The 22,071-nt window shown below is 37.5% G+C and overlaps 1 protein-coding gene across 7 annotated transcripts in view; it reads left to right on the top strand.

Annotated features, from left to right (window-relative positions):
* The first annotated feature begins 575 nt into the window (after nt 1–575).
* The window catches only part of LOC103506139 (pollen-specific leucine-rich repeat extensin-like protein 2), a 91,683-nt gene continuing 70,187 nt past the window's right edge, over nt 576–22,071 (top strand). For 4 of the 7 annotated variants that reach the window (XM_026821275.1, XM_008470523.3, XM_026821271.1 and 1 more), the window contains exons 1-5: nt 6,515–6,732; nt 8,414–8,478; nt 8,862–9,599; nt 10,547–10,687; nt 19,818–19,868. In XM_026821275.1, coding sequence (XP_026677076.1) covers nt 6,606–6,732; nt 8,414–8,478; nt 8,862–9,599; nt 10,547–10,687; nt 19,818–19,868 — 1,122 coding nt within the window. In that variant the 5' untranslated portion in view covers nt 6,515–6,605. Of the gene's footprint in view, nt 754–6,513; nt 6,733–8,413; nt 8,479–8,861; nt 9,600–10,546; nt 10,688–19,817; nt 19,869–22,071 lie in introns of those variants that run through there. The other 3 variants (XM_026821276.1, XM_026821272.1, XM_026821273.1) reach the window with 2 other exon arrangements.

Below are 22,071 nucleotides of genomic sequence, written 5' to 3'. Positions count from 1 at the left end.
TACAAGGGTCGTTTGATGAGTTTGAAGACGCAGGTACTTACTCTTGGTCTGAAGTCCAACTTTATGTGCCATGTGCCACAGCAAAGGGTAAATTGTTTGAGGAAGATACTCAAAGATCAATCACATTTCCACATTTCTACAGTTTATTTTACGTTAGGTAGGTCACAAGTAATTTTTTCAATGTTTTAATCGAAGTAGACAGCCGACCAAGGCGAGGTCCATGATTTTCAGCACCATTCTTTCGTCTTGGGGTTAAAAAAAAAGAACAGTAGAGCGGAGAGCCATGGTGCATTAAAGCATCGAGCAAGATGAGGACAGTGATGACTCCGCTCCACTCTGTTTTAAAAACTTTTTATCCTTAGGACAGCCACTCACTATCAGGTAGACCTGACAGATACACCTGATCAGGTCCGCCTGTCAGTTCTACCTGATAGTGAGTGACCGGCCTTACCCGCTATCTTTCCAGCTAACTGGTTTAAAAGGTTGAAAAACCGATTCGATTCATCGTTCTCACGCGTTCGATATCGAAACAACAAGTGGTTTGTTTACATTCCTCAAAAAATATTTTACTCTGTGATTATGGTGATTTTTCGTGTAAATAATTTCGGTTTTAAGTGTTAAAAAAAATGAATTTATCGTGCGAATTAAGTTTGGATTCCGTCCGTGATTTTATAGTTTACCGAGGCGGAAAAGTGAAAAACCATGAACTCGTGAAACAGTTCAAAAATGCGCTGACTAATCCTGAAAACAGAGGTGAGTTGTCTACTTTCTATCCTTGACGTAACAGTGTTTCATCTGAAGTTTTGAACGTTCTTTGGCGGTTTAATACGCCCAAAATGGGTAAATTCAGCCTATAGTAACAGAAATAGCCTTTATTAGGTTTAATTGAACTTGATTGTCATCAAAAGCAGTCCATTTGAACTGGAAATAGCTGCTCACCAAAGTTATCTTTAAATGCGCTCCGATATAACGTCCAAGATACCATATCCAAGAGGCGACAAAGTGATGGATACAAATACACAGAAAAATCAACAAAAAACTCGAAACTTTGATGATAAAAATTAAGCCACACAGAGCACCAAACTCTCAAATCCGATTCTCCAAAGCATTGTGTGAATGATTAATCACTTGGATACCATGGATTTGAACCAACAGGGTGATCAGACCAGATTTCGGTGACATGGTAGGTGACGATATCATTGTAGTGGACATACGTGTGATAATTATGATGATTTTGGTCACAAATATTGACTTAAAGGCCAATGAAATGGAAGTTTAGCTTACTGTAAAATACGCTAGGTCGCGGGTTCGATCCCCGCCCGGGGCGGATTTTATCCTGAACGGACGTTGTTCGTTCTCGGAACGGCTGGCTTTCTCCTATGCTGTCCTTCTTCTCTCTTCGATTTCGGGACAATAAGATCCTAGCAGTTACAGTTCTATTACAGTATATTATTTTCTCTCTAAATAAATTGTAAGCAAATTTATATCAATAAAGAGGTGCTCTATCACACTGTTACCATAATTGAACAACTTTTTCTAACCTGACAGTCTAAATAAAGCCTTACTTATACCTATAACTTTCACGAATGAGCTTCAGTCCGACCCGGTACAATTTTACAAGATAGGTAATGTGGTCCACTCAATTCAACCATAAATGTTACCATGGGAAAATTAATGAACGTGAACTTGCCTGACTGCCAATCCGATACATAAAAACCATTTAGTGACAAATTCATAATTCATATCTCTGTATACGGGGCTACTCAGTCAACTGATAAAATCTTGCTCGGGGAAGGTTAGTTTGCGGAAAAAGTTGCGATTTTGCGTCGTGTCGGGCAACGGAACTAAGTTGACAGAGATGCATTTGCACATACATAGATGTCTTGTTCTAATTTTCTATGTCTAGGGTACGTTACTGTGGGGGCTATGGGCCCTAAAAGTACAAATTCGCCCGCAAGTGCGAAAATTTTCCATGTCGAAAAAACCTCCCTACCTATTGCTAGAATGTAGAATGATTTAATAAAAAATTAAACACACTCCTTCGATCGGTTCCAAAAGAAATTATGATGATATAGTTAGTTCCTACTCAAACTTTTCAAAAGCTCCTTTAGTGAGCATTGTTTGTAAGCTTTCAGGAAAGAGGGCATTTGTCGATTTTATACGCGCATACAGAGACATAAATCCCGAGATTTTTCTTCATACAGGCCCCAAAAACAGGTTGTCCCCAACCATAACTTGTTGAACCAGCCTGTACCTAACGTTCGTGTAGATAATGGAAACTGATATCATTAATCAATAAAAGAGTCGTGATTTGGGAGTCGATCACTTGGATGGCATACTAATGTCTCGAGTACCTTGCCGGATGGTATTTGACTAAACAAACAACCAAACTCTCACCGGAAGATGAAATAATAACCACGATGAGTCTTTCATTATACATGTTTATTAAACTCGTTTGATTAATACGTAGGTACTATTAGATCAGTGAACTGTAGAGATCACTCTGAAGAGGGGCTTTTGGGGGCCTCCAAAGCCCCAATGGGGTCCAGAATCTTAGGAGGAAATTTTAAGTCCAACAAATTTCATCCAATTTGGACAAACTGTTCAGATTTTTTGAAGTTATGGCATGTTTAGTTATAATGCGATTAGTTCAGTTATAATTTAGTTCAGTGAACTGTTCAACTCATTCAGAAAAGGGCCCTTTGCGGGGTCCACAAAAGGCCGAGTTAATTTTCCTTAACTTGTTTAACATGTCTACCCAATTTTATCAAATAGTGGAGATGCCAAAACTACCATTATTTGTATGATATTAGTGCAGATGCCAGAAGTACATTCATATGCATTTTATCAGTGGAGATGTCAAACTTCCTACAATATTAGTGCTGGATGGTATTTGACTAAACAAACAACCAAACTCTCACCGGAAGATGAAATAATAACCACGATGAGTCTTTCATTATACATGTTTAGTATACTCGTTTGATTAATACGTACTATTAGATCAGTGAACTGTAGAACTCACTCTGAAGAGGGGCCATTGGGGGCCTCCAAAGCCCCAATGGGGTCCAGAATCTTAGGAGGAAATTTTATGTCCAACAAATTTCATCCAATTTGGACAAACTGTTCAGATTTTTTGAAGTTATGGCATGTTTATAATGCACATGTTTTAGTTCAGTGAACTGTTCAGTTCAGTGAACTGTTCAACTCATTCAGAAAAGGGCCCTTTGCGGGGCCCACAAAGGGCCGAGTTAATTTCCTTAACTTGTTTAACATGTCTTCTTAATTTTATCAAATAGTGGAGATGCCAAAACTACCATTATTTGTATGATATTAGTGGAGATGCCAGAACTACATTCATATGCATTTTATCAGTGGAGATGTCAAACTTCCTACAATAATATATTAGTGGAGATGTCAAAGTTACCATAACCACCACCTTCAAAGCTTAACTCTTTCTGTCCCTTCCTTTCTCTCTCTCTCTACGTTTGTTTGTTTGTTTAAGGGGTTTAACGTTAGGTACTGTAGAACTACTAAAGTTTTTAACTGCTGGGGGTTTTAATCTATATTTCTGAACAAGCTACACGCCTCCTCACATTTGAACATCACCCCGCAGTTTGAGTTGGACCGAAAAAGTCAGCAGCACTTGATTGCCCAGTCACCCATCCGGATACCAACAACGCGCAACGTTGCTTAACCTAAGTGATCCATTGGGAGTTGGTGCATTCAACGTGCTATCGCCGCTGGCTTGTGGCTACTTATGTTGTCGATATTATCTTGAATCCCTTTGGCTGTGAAACGGACAGGATTAGTGATAGGGATTTCCCATATTATTCCTACGACTCCTAATCCCAGCTATTTTTAAATACGAATTCTTGCAAAGCTACAAACATGTAAAGTCGGTCCTTGCATTTCTGTAGGATTACCTATTTTGCAACAATCTATTGCGGCTATTGCACCAGTATTGCTAATATGTTGCCTCTCTCTCTCTCTCTCTCTCTCTCTCTCTCTCTCTCTCTCTCTCTCTCTCTCTCTCTCTCTCTCTACATTTGTTTGTTTAAAGGGTTTAACGTTAGGTACTGTAGAACTACTAAAGTTTTTAACTGCTGGGGGGTTTTAATCTATATATATCTGAACAAGCTACCTGCCTCCTCACATTTGAACATCACCCCGCAGTTTGAGTTGGACCGAAAAAGTCAGCAACACTTGATTGCCCATGAGTAGTAGATAAGTCATAAGTCGTTTGTAGTAGAGTAGTAGATAAGTCATAAGTCGTTTGTAGTAGAGTAGTAGATAAGTCATAAGTGGTTTGTAGTAGATACTTTCTTACATAAAAAGAACTGAAAATTAAAGACTTTAGGTGAAATAACCCATGTTTTCACACCATTAAAGAGGAGGAAGAAATTAATTCTGATTTCTTAAAAACGAAAGAATGATGAGTAGGTTGGTATGTAATTATTTTTTACGTATAGGTATTTACTATTATGAAGTACCTACCTAATTACCTAATAAGAACATATACTTATACCTATTTAATAGGTCATGGGGACGTAGGCAGTTTAAGCCATAGGTAGATACCTACCAAGATCTAGATAGGTGCTCACCTAGTAAACCTAGAACTTCATTATACCAAATGAAGGGGGATCATGAAAGGGATAGCAGCTTAAAAATGCACAGTAGCAACCTGGAAACACTTAAATTTAATATCATTGTAATCTACAAACATTATCATAAATATCTACGTAGGTCTACATAGGTATATCATGTAAGCTACCTCGGTATAAAAATAAATAAATACCTACCTACCTACTTACATGATAATCACAACTTGAGAATTGCTTCTTCTTTTCATAGAAATACCTAATGTAGAAATAGCCCTATACATACAGAGATATGGGCAGTTTAAATGGGATACTTGATGCCTATCTCCCATCTCATGAATAGAAAGATAATAGATATTAGAAATTAGATAATGCCAGTGGCGGTTCCTGGCCCTTCCAACTGGGGGTTCAAACATCTCATTTTGTAGGTACATACCTAAGTATGTAAATTTGATACCCTCCTTAGATACCCAAAACACTAACATACATATATTATGATAGTCCTAAATTAAAATGGACGCGGCACATAAGGGATCAGGAAGAGACCGCCTTAACATACCATATGATGAAATTTTAAAAACACATTGCACAATACACAAACTACCGTTCAAACTCAAAGTACCTACCTACTCAAACGAAAATAACTTGTTGATAACAAAACAGTGTTAACCTTAATGAGGAGAAGTCAAAGATGTTTGAACACAAAGGTTCACTTCAACATTTTCTATGGATTAAAAGGTACTCTTTGAACTCTGAAGTTGTGTTCCTGTACAAACCTCTTTGCCTGGTTCAAATTGAGTTTTGAACCAAATGCGTGTTATTTTTGCATAAGAAATTCCCCTCTCCTAAGACCTCTCCTATGTTTTATATAGAGCCAAAGGGTTCAGAGTTGAATGTGAACCACGCATACCTTGTACATACGATTTTGATGTTTTTTACTTTCTATTACTACAGTATAGCGGAGCTATACTAGTAATGTTACTTTCTATTACTACAGTATAGCGGAGCTATACTAGTAATGAAAGTATTGCAATCGGTCCAAATTTTCAAAATCGGGAAATGGGTGGAAATATCCGTTTTGGGGTCCCCTGATTCCAAAAAAGTGGTTTTTAGCCCACAGTTTTTTTTTTTTTTTTTTTTTTTTTTTTTCTTTTCTTTGGAAGTAACTTGGTACTTTGTCTGGGAACATTTTTAACTTAATAATACTATTAAATTTCGTTCTTTTGATTTTTTCCTTGGGGGTTCAATGAACCATTGAACCTACAGAGAAACCGCTACTGGATAATGCAATGATAAAAAAATGATAAAGATAATGCAATGATATCATTGTGATAATTGAAATTCACGCAAATGATATTCAATTATTCACCCCATGATTTTATTTTTCACCTCTGTTTCGGAAATACCTAGGTAATTAAGTAGGTAGGAATCGGTTTCAATTCCAAATTTTCCAAACATGATACCTATCTAGCCCATAACCAGGAATCAAAAACTCAAGTATTATTTAATATTTTTGTTATTATAGGTATAATAAATTCATAATTATTTACATTTTTTATTTGCTTTAATTTATTTTAATTTCACCTATTAATTCATTTTAGTATTGTACAGAAGCTTGATTCGAACCTGTATGTCAGACAAATACGTTACACAAGTCCTTGGTCAGTATTTAAGATGAAAAGATTGAGTTCGAGAAAGCACTATGTGCAGGTCTTGCACATTGCCTTTGTACCCACATAATATTGAGGTGATAGTGGAGATGTCAATTTCACCTATAGAGATTTTTAGAAAATGTGAAAATGACATCTCCACTAATATCTTCGCGAATGTTCCCCACGATTTTTTCCACTACCGCGCCACTGGTTGAAAAACCGATTCGATTCATCGTTCTCACGCGTTCGATATCGAAACAACAAGTGGTTTGTTTACATTCCTCAAAAAATATTTTATTCCTGTGATTATGGTGATTTTTCGTGTAAATAATTTCGGTTTTAAGTGTTAAATAAAATGAATTTATCGTGCGAATTAAGTTTGGATTCCGTCCGTGATTTTATAGTGTACCGAGGGGGAAAAGTGAAAAACCACGAACTTGTCAAACAGTTCAAAAATGCGCTGACTAATCCTGAAAACAGAGGTGAGTTGTCTACTTTCTATCCTTGACGTAACAGTGTTTTATCTGAAGTTTTGAACGTTCTTTGGCGGTTTAATACGCCCAAAATGGGTAAATTCAGCCTATAGTAACAGAAACAGCCTTTATTGGGTTTAAATGAACTGGATTTTCATCAAAAGCAGTCCATTTGAACAGGAAATAGCTGTGTACATCAATGTAGGTCAGATCCTTACTTTCTAGAGTTCTACGTGATAACGAATTTTAATCACCAAGTTTTCATGCTTTAGTTACTTTGTTGGAAATGTTGGATCAGTATTTTCACTGCTATGAGTTGTCAATATTATAGAATTATTATCTACAATAATTCTACATTATGGAGACCCTCAAGTCTGGTTCACATGCTCCGATCTTTCTTACGATTAGATCAAGGGATAAATAATCACACAGTTTTGCTCGGTAAACACAGAACGGAAATTTTACACAGTGTCATGATCACATGGGCATAATATATTGTACTATCCAATCATTTATCCAATTGACATAATAATCTCAGTTCTGGTTCCTATTTATTTTGAAAAGCATAGTTCAGTAGGCACTACTTTCCATTTCAAGTAAAATTTAAAAAGTACCTACCTATGCACCAAAGAAGAGAAAATGTTCCTTTTTTTTTTCAAGGTTTGATAGAGGGAACTGTAACTGCTAAGAGTGCTAAGGTCTTATTGTCCCAAAAGCAAAGAGAAGGAAGACAGGTTAGGAGAAAGCCAGCCGTTCCGAGATTGAATGTTATCTGTTTAGGATAATATCCTCTCGGGCAGGAATTGAACCCATGACCTAGCACTTAAAAGGCAGTACCCTCCAAGCTTTATAGGCTGACAAGATGCACTACCCTCCAAGCTTTATAGGCTGACAATGCTGCTCATTTAAACATTTTATTGTAAAGAATATTGTAAAAAGTCACAAAAGCAATACGGTATCATGTTCCAAGTTACATACCTACTCTTTTTTTTTTAAATTAATATTTCCTCCCATCATACATATTTACCTAGGTACCTAAGAAAATTTATGACTTAAAACTGTAAAAAAATTAGATCAAGGGATAAATAATCACACAGTTTTGCTCGGTAAACACAGAACGGAAATTTTACACAGTGTCATGATCACATGGGCATAATCTATTGTACTATCCAATCATTTATCCAATTGATATGAAAAATCAAAACCTACCAGGCTCTTAATTGGTTGAGTGTCGGAAACTATCGGTGATCTTGCTCTGTAGAGAAGCTGTCCTAAACAGACATAATAATCTCAGTTCTGGTTCCTATTTATTTTGAAAAGCATAGTTCAGTAGCCACTTTCCATTTCAGTACTTTCCATTTCAAGTAAAATTTTAAAAAGTACCTATGCACCAAAGAAGAGAAAATGTTCCTTTTTTTCAAGGTTTGATAGAGGGAACTGTAACTGCTAAGTTCTTATTGTCCCAAAAGCAAAGAGAAGGAAGACAGGATAGGAGAAAGCCAGCCGTTCCAAGATTGAACCTTATCTATTTAGGATAATATCCTCTCGGGCAGGAATTGAACCCATGACCTAGCACTTACAAGGCAGATGCACTCGTTACTGCGCATTTCTTTCTGCTCCCTCCGCAAGCGTGCTTGCATACTGGCGCTACCTAGCGGACGAAAAAAACAACTGCGTAAAGTCATTACAGTGGAAGCAAGAAACCTATTCAAAGAAATTGTGAATGAAGTGGCCACCATTGTTCGCAGTGATGATGTAAGTTATCAAATGATTAAATACCTGTTAAACTACTTTTTAAAAAAAAGTCTCCATAAGTAAATAACTAAATAGCTAAATTTGTGGAAATTAAAAAAAAAAAAAATCAGAGAAGGAACATTCCAGAATGAACATTGATGTGTAGGTACAAAGAAAGAGAACTACAACTTTTCCCCAATGTAAACTTTTCTATTTCTCTCCATCATTTATTTACTTGTAGTCAACATACTTGTACACATGCCTCTTATCTGTCACTTGTTTGCCTCTACTTCAGTCAAAATAACTAATGGAAAATCTAGAAAGGTGAATGACAAATGTGTTACAAGATGTCTCCATTTGGGGAAAGTTTCAACATGGGTGTGAATGTACTTTACATGTTCCAGGGGGAAAAGTATTTAATCTTGAAGAAAAGGTACCGGCCACAGCATTTGATGGATCAATACAGTAACTTTTCAACACCTGCCATGTCTCCTGAACCTCATGCCCATCCGTATAATTCCCCCGGGAATACACCTAGCCGTTATTCCTCCCAGGACTCATTGCATTCTGGTTATTCCTCAACCAGTGGTCCCCCTCTCAGACAACCGCCTCCTTACCGTCCACCCCCTCCTCCCCTGGTGACAACACCCCCGCATCTCTCCCCTCACTTGATATTGAACAAAAGTGCTTTGAATTATATTCCCTCCAACCCTCCTCCCAATCCATACATGCCACCACACATTCCTTACGGGATGAACTCCCCTCCAGCAGCCTATCCTGTCCAGCATCCCCCCTTCATACATTCCAACTCCTATCATGGAGCACCTCTGCCCAAAGCACCCGCCTTTTCGAACAAAACCGCGCGATCCCATTCACTTGACAGTCCTACATCCCCGTATGACAACCGTGGCCAATATAGCGATGGTAACCGTCAGACCCGGCCGACTACGCTGGAGTTACCTCCGGCCATGTTGGATGGCGCTCCCCCTCCTCCTGTCCCCCCTAGGAGGAGGAACTCGGAGAAAGCACTCAACTCTGCGGATAAAGAAAACATGCCGGGACCTCACTCTGCTTCCACACCTAATGAGGAGGACAAGACACCTATCAACAGTGCTGCTAGTACTCCGGGAGATACAACTGAGGTGAGTGTCACAGAGTTTACTATGAATGCAGACTGCATAATCTTTACCTATGCACGTCCCTTTCGTCCTTGTATTTACATTAATTTCTCTAGAAGTATCTGTCTATGAATGATTGAGTACAGGTAGGCAAAAGCATGGTTATGACCGAATATTTTATTCATCCCAAAAAGGTCGCTTATAGGTAGTTAGATTGTTACATTGTTACATATTGATTATACTTATTATTAACTAATGATCATTTTTAGTTCTTCATTCATGCAATGCATCATACATAAGTACAGTAGTACACTGGTACAGGCATACTTCAATCAATGAGTCATTTAAATGCACTCTTTTACATTCACTTAAATTCCACTACAACATTCTTCTTTCATTTCCCCGGTGAAGGTTTGACAATCAGTTGTAACGAGGACTGATTTCGCCAACATGATAACTCAAAACACATGTTGTGACGTCATTGATACTCTCATGCTAGGTTTCCACTGTTTAGTTTCGTCTATATTTGTTCATGGTGCGGTTCTGTGTGTGTGAATTGAAAATGTGAATCAATTTTATTGAATCCCTTTGCGTCAGTAAGTTTTTGGTTGAATTTTACTTTATTTGCTCCAGTACGATACAGTTTATTTTTTAAGGAAGTATCATCAGTAGTTGTACTGGCCTCGTTTAGTTAATGCAGCCATTAAAGTTGAGACTAGTTCCAGCTCAACAACTGACTTGGTTAAGGTTTTTAAGGCTTACTTGCTTACTTACAAGACCACAAAATAACGCCCGTCATAAACACCCTTCATAATATCTATAGTGTTCTGATTACAATTTTATTGACAATGAAGCTGTGTCCACACATAGATTCACCTCGTCGATCGACCATCGATCGACGGCGTCGACTATGTGTGGACACAGCTTTAACCAATTCTATCACTACTTTCCCTCTTCCGTTTTGTTTTCAGGACCCCGAACACAACATCAGTGTGAAAGAGTGCATGAGGAAGTTCAACAGGTTGGCTTCTGAGAGTGCCCTACTTCAGGCCACCTCGCCCACAAACAAGCCCCCCTCTTCCACGGCCCTGGGCACCAAACGTGTTGACAAGGTAAGGACCAGTCTCATTATGCTAACACTAATATAGCACCTTTTTTCTTTTGTTTATATAAATCGAGCTTTTTGAACTAACTACATACCTACTTAACTAATTTTCGTTTCAAAACAACATACTCACTTTGTTTGGTGAATGGTGACATCATATTTCTGTACTTACTTTTACCTGTCTACATGTCTACATCAGTATAAAGTCCGATTTAAAAAGTTTATATTAAATTTAAATGGTCTTGGTAGTTGCCTGCTTTTCCTCAGAAGAGAAGGGAAAAGGGAGAGAAGAATAGATTAAAAGAAATGATGTTAGGAAATAGGATGAAGAAAGAGGTAAAAAAGAGAAGAAAAATGAGTAGAAGAAGGAAAATAAAGGAAAGGAGAAATAGAAGAAGAAGGAAAAGAAGAAAGAGAAGACAAAGATAAAGAAGAGAAGAAGACGAAGGAGAAGAACAAGAAAAAAGACGAAGAAGAAAACGAAGAAATTCAGTTCTAGTAACGTGACTAATGGGTTCGAACGAAAATTGTCGCGTGTTCTGCTGTCATGATCTACTGGGGAAAACGATAAACCAAAGTCAGAGAGGACATAAGTTTCTTGGCGTTCCGTTCCCTACTTCAAGATGCAGAGTGGTTGGGCGGAAGAGCTCCTCTAAGAGAACCCTGCAACCCTGCCACTTGAAAGGAAATGTTAGCGGCATAGGATGGGGGGGGGGGGCATTCCAATGCAGAGAAGAATGATAGTATGGGTAGGAAATCTTGGGGAAATTGTAAAAAAAAAGTCTATAGAATTCAGCTTTTTCGTGCTCCTGCCCTTTCCAAGGTACATAGACTATTAGCTAGTCCCCGAGGAATAAGTAATCCATTTTCACGACCACTCGTGTTCTCTTAATCTGAAATTGTGAACTCAAAAGTGTCTGCAAAATCCCGTACATAAACCATTTTCTAGATGTCTAGCAAATTCCTATGTGAGTTGCAGACTCTAGTCTCGACCAAAACGAAAGACAAGGTCTGAAATGTTTGACCACCTGAATCGTGTCTCTAATGCTCTACAATCCGGTCAGGTAATACCCCGGTCATCTCTGTACGAGATGTATGAATATGGATTAATCTATGAGCCATCAGAGTTGTCATAACTCTCTGAAATCAATTCCTCTCAGAGTAGTTGAAGAGTTCATCGGAGGTAAGATGAACACTGATCTCGAAATTCTGTAGTGGGATTTCGAACTTCTCAAGCGTATTTTCGAATTTAGTTGGTGTAAAGTTAATCTATGAGCCATCAGAGTTGTCATAACTCTCTGAAATCAATTCCTCTCAGAGTAGTTGAAGAGTTCATCGGAGGTAAGATGAACATTGATCTCGAAATTCTGTAGTGGGATTTCGAACTTCTCAAGCGTATTTTCGAATTTAGTTGGTGTAAAGAGTAAAGGTGTGTCCAAATATAGTCGACAGGACGTCGATCGACGAGGTAAATCTATGTTGTCGAGGCAGTGCGGACGGTTCAGTCGACATCGATCGACGGCTAGTCGACAATGTGTGGACTCACCTCATGTACCCACACTCACGTGTAGCAGTACTCACTAACAGCTACTCGATTAGTGTTGTTTTACGAAGTCTTCTACCGTCAGTGATGTGATGACAAAGGACCTTTAAAACACATCATGGTGGCAAGAAATTTAAAGTTTACGTTTTGAACAATTTCGGAGTACTGTTATTACTTCGGAGCTAACATATAGACATGGATTTTGTTTAGACATGAACGGCTATTTTAAATCTTAAGGTCCTCTTTTAAAACTATTTTGCCCCTCTAGAGACAGGTCCAGAATAATGTCTCTTCTCGCCCATTTGATGAGAGGCATACTACGGGTTGGGCATGCTACGACACAGACTACATGCGTCTAATGTAGAACATCATTGCTACGAAATAAAAACGGCGCGGCGGTGAAACACTCTTATTTTTATGGTGCATTGTGTGCAGCCTTATCTTTCCCCGAGTGGACTCTCGACGTTATCCACAAGGTCACTATCTTGTCTAGAGTGAGAGAGACGCCAAAACGTGGGTGATACAGTTTTATATGTTGCAGTTTTTCCATTTCTTTCTACCTCCCATATACATATTTCAAATTGTGTCTCCATTTCTCCATCTCTCTTCACCTTGTGCGATTTTCATTCTGTCTGTCCCTCTCTTATATGTTTTCGTTTGGATGTTTGCGTCATTTTTTCATCATTTTGCGTGGTACCCACCGTTTTGTAATGATGTTCATCACGGTTTTTTGTTTTGTCCAATACGCTTTGCATTTGTGCGGTTTAAAGTTATTGTTTTGTTGACTTTCAAGTTCTTTCCTGTGATCTTTCTTTCACTTATCCATGGTAAGATATTTGTAGTATTGTCTGTTTAATTGTTCTGTAGGAGTTTGTTATGTTTAGAAAATTAAATGATTTGTTTTCGCTTGGTATATCTTTACTTTACTGAATTGAATGCTGATTAAAATAAATCCTTAAATATTTTCATTTGAGTACGTAGGTAGGTACCTTATTGTTACTTTCTATTACTACAGTTTAGCGGCTATACTGTAATGAAAGTATTGCAATCGGTCCAAATTTTCAAAATCGGGAAATGGGTGGAAATATCCGTTTTGGGGTCCCCTGATAATGAAAGTATTGCAATCGGTCCAAATTTTCAAAATCGGGAAATGGTTGGAAATATCCGTTTTGGGATCCCCTGATGTCAAAAAAGTGATTTTTATCGGTCCAAATGTTCAAAATCGGGAAATGGAAATATCCGTTTTGGGATCCCCTGATGTCAAAAAAGTGATTTTTAGCCCATGGTCTGTACGTATGTGTGTACGTATGTGTGTACGTATGTATGTATGTATGTATGTATGTATGTATGTATGTATGTATGTATGTATGTATGTACGTGTGTACTACTGGTTTAATTTTGAAAAGGTGGTAAACAAAATATCTCAAGAACGGTTTGTCCTAGAGCGATGAAATTTGGTATGCTATCCCGGTATGGTCCAAGGACGCGACTGTAACAATTTGGAAAAAATCGGACAGTCACTCATCCAGATATCAACCAAAGTCAATGTTGCTTCGAACTTCGGACTTAAAAAAATTTTCAAAAAAAAAAAAAAAAAACGACAATTTTTTTCATACTTTATATGATTCCTTATCACACGGGGAGTATTTTAAGATAGGAAATTTTTGGTCGAAAATTGACCGCCGTAGGCAGTCGATTTTGCACTTAGAAAATTTTTCAAAAAAAAAAAAGTTCAATTTTTGGACACTTTTTAATGATCCCTCATTACACGGGGAGTATTTTAAGATGGGAAATTTTTGGTCGATTTTGGACTTAGAAATTTTTTTTTAAAAAAAAGGTTCAAATAAAGTGTAAAATTCGGGTGAAAAATATTTTAAAAATTAATTTTCTTACCAAGCTCTCATTGCAGCATCACTGAAAGAGTATTAATCTTGAGCAGTTGGCATTCTCCTTGAACACATTAACTTAATTTTTATTCTCTTTGAACATTTTAACTCATTACCTATCATGCAACTGACAGTATACCAAAACTACATTAATTTGTAAAGTTGGAACAGCAGTCGTCTTCCAAATCATTTCCTCCAATCGGGGATCGAACCCCTGCCCACACGTGACGTCATTCACATAAGTTGCCAAATTTATTCGACCTTGATGACGTTATCCACAAGGTCACTATCTTGTCTAGAGTGAGAGAGACGCCAAAACGTGGGTGATACAGTTTTATATGTTGCAGTTTTTCCATCTCTTTCTACCTCCCATATATTTCAAATTGTGTTTTCATTTCTCCATCTCTCTTCACCTTGTGCGATTTTCATTCTGTCTGTCCCTCTCTTCTATGTTTCGTTTGGATGTTTGCGTCATCTTTTCATCATTTTGCGTGGTACCCCCCGTTTTGTAATGATGTTCATCACGGTTTTTTGTTTTGTCCAATACGCTTTGCATTTGTGCGTTTTAAAGTTATTGTTTTGTTGACTTTCAAGTTCTTTCCTGTGATCTTTCTTTCACTTATCCATGGTAAGATATTTGTAGTATTGTCTGTTTAATTGTTCTGTAGGAGTTTGTTGTGTTTAGAAAATTAAATGATTTGTTTTCGCTCGGTGTATCTTTACTTTACTGAATTGAATGCTGATTAAAATAAATCCTTAAATATTTTCGTTTGAGTACGTAGGTAGGTAGGTACCTTGTTTTTTACACTAGCATAATTCTATTCTCATTATTTACCTTATGATTAACGAGGCATACTACGGGATGGGCATGCTACGACACAGACTACATGCGTCTAATGTAGCAGTTGTTTCATTGCTACGAAATAAAAACGGCGCGGCGGTGAAACACTCTTATTTTTATGGTGCATTGTGTGCAGCCTCATCTTTCCCCGAGTGGACTCTCCAGTTCACAAAACATCACATTACAGTGATCGGTCTTGACTCTTGATTGAGTCTTAATGAATTGGACATCACTGGTGGTAAAATGAGCTGTTTTCATTAGTTCCCCTGCGATGTCTTTTGATGAGACGCCGAGAGGTTTTGATTATGTTATTTGGCAGTGGCGTGACTTGCGGTTTTCTAAAAGGGAAGCTATAACCCAGAGGTGGCCACTAACCTTACCTTCGGAAGCCGCGATCAAATAAAGCCGATTCGATGCGAGCCACGCCGCAGGCGAATTTTTTTTTTTAAATTTGGTCTATAATCTTCAGAATTCAGTCTTATGGAAATTCTGATATTCAGAAAAAAATTCAAGAAGTATGAAGCATGATTAGAGTTTTGGCCACCCCTGCTATAAACCCATAAACAGTATGCCGATCACACATTATGTAGTGTAGTACATACATTATGTAGTAATAGGGAGCGCGAAGCGCGACCGCATGTACAACCGTGCGAAGCCTCGAGAGCGCGCAGCGCAACCGTAAACAAGGGAGCGCGAAGCGCGACCGCATGCACAACCCCGCGAAGCCCCGGAAGCGCGCAGCGCGACCGTATACGCAACCTCCCGAGCATGCAGTGCGAGTAATAATTATAAACTGAATATTAAACAAAATAGGTAGGTACATAAGTACTAATAATTTTCTTTAACCACGATCGAGTAAACTACGGGCTAAAAAATTCCCGAAGGGACGGGCCCAGCTTGTTTTAATCCAGGTGAAACAATCAGTAATCCGCTTACTGATTTCGGTAAGTGCTGGAGTCTTCTGGATCTGTGTGGGTGAGAAATTTAACTATAGAGGAGAGAATCGGCACTTCCCAAGCTTCTAGCTTCCATAATCCATGGATAATTCACAATTCGCCACTGCCTGATTGGACGTTTTGTGATAGACATATTTCAGCGGTGGAGTTGACAGTTCAAATGTCAAGCCTGGTCGTTAATGTCTCTATTAGACGTAGGAAATGTTTGGAAACCAGTTGGCTTCTAGTTTGGAGCGAATGTTGTAGCTTTCGTCATATCGACTTATGACAGTTCTTGTCTGCATTGGTTTTCAGTCTGAACATTGATGAGCGACATGAGCGTATTTTAATGCCGTTGAATTCTGTATGGAATCTTGGAATCGTATGGAAACAAATCTGTATACAGGCTTGTAAAGATGAGCTGCTGTTTCTCAGAGAAGTACAGCGAGGGAACCTGCAATGACAACGGTACAAAGTGGTCTTCTCTAGTCAATATCTTACTCTGAAACTTGGTTCTACCTACTACTTTAGCGGCGAAATTCGGGCTCACCTCGCATGCAAAAGGTCCTGGAAGGTTCAATCAAGAATTCTCCAAATCCGATGAAATCTTATCAAATTTCCAGTAAAAGTGAGTGCAGATAAGAAACGTGCTTTTGCCTTGACCCTGCTACCGACAGCTTAATGTACATTAATCACTTAGTTATAAGTTATAATACTTATAATGTATGTTATGTACATCACCCGTCAATCCCATCATAATTCTGATCGTATCAGTTTATTTAATGCTGGTGCACGAAATTAGGATGCTATGACACACATAACGTTGCATAACAGGTGTGTCAGTCGTGGCTATAAGAAAACGGTGTCATAACAAAAGTAGGTACCCGACTTTTATGAATTGGATGTGGGCCATGTGACTACTGCCCATGAGGGCAATAACATGCATATATTGCTTGTGTTTCCTTACCATTTTCCTTTCTTGTTCGTAAGGAACTTGGAATTCCTTTTTCGTGCGAACATCCTTAAGTTAAGTTAATGATCTCAGTTATTGTCCCTCTCTTCTATGTTTTGGTTTACCTTAACGGTATCGAAACGGATAATATTTTTTGGTCAAATAATTCAATGGGATTTTCGGTAGACGGTTGAACATCCTTTCTTGTGCCGGCTAGCGTCTGTTCAAAATTTTGTTTTAGGAATCTTTTTACACTCCCGTCTGTATGATGTCTCCGATTGTCTCCTTTATATCTTTTGATAAAGGCTCATAGTCTACAGTTTCAGTTAGACTGTATACTTCCTCGTCTTCATGTGCCTTCTCCATGTCGGAGGTTGGCAATCATCAGTGTTAGGCGAACTTTTTTTACTGCAGCTCTGCAGAGTAATACAAAAAATAAGTTTTTTTTTTTTTTTTTTTTTTTTTTTTTTTTTTTTTTTTTTTTTTTTGCAACCCAAAAAGGGGATGACATACATCTCAACAACCGCTCCTTTTGGGCGGTAAAAAAGAAGTGTTTTTTTTATTAGGTATCAAAATTTTTTTTATGTCCTATTGCAAAGCTTCCCCGTCCATTTCACTTCACCATATTCAACCAACATACTAAACCATCCACAACAACTCTGATAAAAACTAAAGACTATAGAGTTACTCCAGCTCATGTACGAGCAAGGCAGAGTTGATTTGAACATTCCTTGATGACTAACAAGAATCCTTACACTCTATCATGCTACTATCATAATTCTGACACCGTACTGAGCTACTACTCTTGCTAGAAGTTCTAGAGGTATTTTTCTGCTGAGTGATTTACTTACCACCAAGAAATCCGGTTTTATGCCGAAAAAAAAATTCAATAATAAAATATTAATCATGAAAAAATAAAAATAATAAAGAATAAGCTCTTCGTCCTTTCATTAACACTTCTCCATGTGATTTCTCAATTTCTTAAGCCTTAAGATACCAGTGGTTTAGACCTCTTTCCCATAAGAATAAGGCAATGAGTCTGAATTTTCTGCAAATGCCAAATATCCATTCTTGCGAACTTCCCTTTAAAACTGAAGTTGATTCAATGTGGTTGTGTGTGGGCTCGTTTCCCCTCGCCTTTTTAACCCGATTACCCGCGGCTAATTGATTTGAGTCACGTGCCGCCCCCTTCTTTCAGCATCCGTCAGATCATAATTGACAATGTGGCAGTGTGGCTACAGAATAACAAAAGCCTCAGAAAGTTTCACAAGAGATTGGAGGAGGCAGTTCACTCAACTTAGCCCGTGCGGCCTTGCCTCTTGGTTTGAAAAAGATCACCCCTTTTTTTGCTCTTCCTTCTTACCCTCCTTTCTCTCGTCTTATATGCCCTCCTCCGTCTCTTCCTCCTTCCTCTCCTCTTCCCTCTCTTCCTCCCTCCCCTGTTCTAACTTGGTTCATCTTCTTGGAAACGGCTGACGAACTGTTCTAAGTTCTAAAGGAGCTAAAAAATAAGGGTCTAGCACTGCTAAGGTAAACTTGACTATTTCTGTTCGTTCCAGAAAGTGCCTTTAAGGTAAACAAGATACGGCTAAAAAGGTGCATAAGTAAAGCTTAATCTACTGATTTGACAAGTGTTAGGACTTGGATTAAGAAAGTTTTGACACTCATAGATATCGTTATCCACTTGTTATTAAAGTACATATCGGTTTGCCCTATTAACTTGCATTCCGAAACATCCCGTCCCTATAACGAAAACATCAACATAACCTCATAGAAATTATTAAAATTCATATTTTTATCATGACGTGAATATTATTAATCATAAAAAAAAAGTTTCTCACTTATCCGATATCCCAAACATAATCCAGCACTTCCAAACGAAGTGGGTCACAAAATTTCCAATTATGAATAATCGATCTGTCAAACTCCCCAAATCCAACGTGAGGCGTTTCAGCGTAAATATCAAATCCATTATTGATCACAACTTCCATTATTGGAAAGGTCACCGTTTTTTTTTTTTTTTTTTTTTTTTTTTTTTTTTTTTTTTTTCGTCGGGTTTTTGTTTTAGTTCGCGATAAAACTGGTAAACAATTAAGTCTCCAAATCAACTGAACGAGATGTGTTTTTTAGTAATGACAGATGTCTTTCATTCATGAATGGCGGAAATTAGAGAACGTTTCTCGTGATAAGAACTTTGTTGACAAATCACCTCGTGCCACTAGTGCTGTTACAAATGATGCTACACTTGTTATCCGTATGATGTTTTACATACATGTTCCGACATATTGACCGACAGACCAAAGCTCAGGAAGGAATGTTTGGGTTTAAAACTGCGGAGCATCTACAGCTATGGTCCATCGACATCGAAGGAAGCTCGTCTACACTGTATGACTGTATTAGACATTAAAGATGTGTTCTGTGATCTGTTGATCTGTGAACGAATGAGGGCCAAATTGACCAAGATCAATTTGACCTATTACAAATCGAAAGTAGAACAGGGCTCTGAAGATCTCACAAAAGGATCTGAATATTAAAGGTTCCATATGAGTATGGAGAAGTAAAATCTCACTTACCTCACCCCAGCTCGTAAAAGAAGGCAGAGTAATAACGAAAATTCCAATAAACTTGCAAAACCTGTCTTCCCAATACCGTTCCTTCCAACCTGCAAGTTTTCCCAACCATAATATTATAAACACTAAATTAAATGTTTATACATATGCATACTCGTATTTATAATTTTATTATTTTTGTAAGTTGTAGAGCTCTATAGAAAAGAGTCAGCTACTAATGAACAGAAGATCATAGAAGGTACATCAGATATCGTAATATGCTGCACTTTTATCAGATATCTTTATAAGGCACCTACTTTTGAATTCGACATACTCGTAATCACCCATGTTCTGATCATTAAATTTGTAACTCTTTGGTTTATGTATTTATATATTTATTAATTGTTTGGTTTGGTTTTGTCTGTTTTCAGCAAAGTAATCAGCAGGATGATGACACCTCTTCCGTAACCTCGGCAAGTCCCGTAAGTATATTCCCCCAATATGAACTAGGTAGACCTTTCATTGGATTTAATCTTTAATTTTATTTATTTAATTGGGTTCAGTGGTCAAAGGCTTTTCTAAAACTTCAATTTCGTAATTGAATATGAAGGTATTATTTATTTTAATAATCTTAGCCTAGGAGGTGTGTAGTCTATTACGTTCTGTAGCCCCATTCTTTCATTCATCTTGGACCCTGCATTTCGGAATCGGATGCACCGTCAGTTATAGACAGATACGTCAGTTAAATACGTCAGTTATTGAAGTCCATCCAGTACACCCCTTGAATGCATATAAGCCAAACCAAGGAAGGTTTTTTTCATTATGGACAAAGTTAGGTGTTGGATTAGAAGTTAGTTATCACCTTTCAGTGTCAGGTCGGGGCCACACAGCGTTTAAACTTAGATCAAGCTAAACCAATTTAGTAACTTGATTGGATAGTTTTAATCCAAAGTTAAATCAACCAATGAGATTGTTTTATATGACTTCTTGTCGTTCAATCTATTCCTGCAAAAATTCCAACTGGACTGAAATTCAAACTTCCTGCTTACTAGTAATAACACCCTGTAAAAGGCATAATTAAACCCCCTTGAATGTTATTTATATTGTGTTAGAACAATTAAATTAAACAAAAACACGATTTTATATTCTATTCCGCACATTTTAGGTTGACAAATTTTCCGAAAGTTGAGTGCGGAAATTAAAAAACATGCACAATTTTCGTAATATTAATAATTTGGCAAATTAATTTCGTTTTTCAAGTACCTGGACTGCAGGATTTTAGCGAGTTATTTTAATGACACTAAGTACATAGTTATGTTCATCATGAAGTTCATCGGGAATAAATTTTCAAAAATGTTGACGTTCAAAATTGCATAACATGACACTCTCAAAAACTCCAAAAACATGGTTTGAATGTAAATACCTTGACACCCTGTTATCTGCCAATCTTGTTAAGGACCATCTGAAGACCTCATACCTCAAGAATATCCCGGTTCTAAACAAACTGAGAAGTTGTTAAGACAAACACGTCTTTGTCCAAATGGGGGCAGTTGTGTGCTACTTCTTTTGATAAATACTTGATTATGATTAATGATAAGTGATTACTAACGAGTTATTAATTATTGAGATTTTTTATTTATTTACATACACAACAATTTTTGGTCTTTTTGGCCTTTTATTTAAATCCAAGGACATTGTTTTCCTAATCCTAATAAAATCGATAGAAAGAGTTTACCAACGGCCCCATAACAGGAACGAAAAATATGGCAGCACAATTTTTACTAGCTCTCAACATGAGGTCTTCTTCGTAATTAAATTGTTATTTAAATTAGAATATTTTATTCACAGCTGACCGTTTGTTCGCTGAGAGTGTGAAGACAGGCAACTCCCGTTGATAAGAACCCCATGGTTGTCGTAGAGCTCTATGGACATGTTAATCTGACAACCATTTGACCCAATAGTGGGTCTTCTAGTTAGAGAAGAGATGGAATTTGGTCAACTGAGGTGATTTGTAACATGAAGTGAAGCTTGATTGTTGTGGTGAACAAGGATTTTTTTTAACAAGTTCATAAAATGGCATCTTTATACATAGGCAAATATAAATCAAAAGTAGCTAATAGGAAACATAAACAAGGATATAAATTAGCAAATAATAAACGTGCTTTTGTATACTACTGGAATATTAGGACTAAATAAAAAAAAATAAACAATTTTTTTGAAATAATATTGAGGACAAAATTCGATGCTTCGGCTGAGATTGGATGTACACTTGTACAATGATCCCTCATTACATGGGGAGTATTTTAAGATAGGAAATTTTCGACCAAAAATCGGCCGCCGTAGGCGGCTCAGGCTCAGGACTTTTTTTTTTTCAAATACGTATTTCGCAAATGTAATAGAAAGTCGTGTGATGTTCACACCAGATTTTTTTTTACACTAGCATAATTCTATTCTCATTATTTACCTTATGATTAATTTTCCCGCTTGTCCTATGCGCTTGCGCATTGTCACCAACCTATCGTGTGGACGCGTCTTTAAGTCCATTGTTTACATTCTTCTATTTGAATTGATGACAAAGTCTATTGGAAGCATTGTAACATCTATCTACCATTCTTTGAATTGTCCAAGTCTGGCTTTGTCACTTATGTATGTCCAAGGTTTCAAAGTGGCAACTTCTATTCAATT

Source organism: Diaphorina citri, unplaced genomic scaffold, assembly GCF_000475195.1.
Source record: "Diaphorina citri unplaced genomic scaffold, Diaci psyllid genome assembly version 1.1 scaffold218, whole genome shotgun sequence".
NCBI lineage: Eukaryota > Metazoa > Arthropoda > Insecta > Hemiptera > Psyllidae > Diaphorina > Diaphorina citri.
The sequence above is the reverse complement of the archived record's forward strand: the minus strand, read 5'-3'. Positions and strand labels throughout refer to the sequence as shown.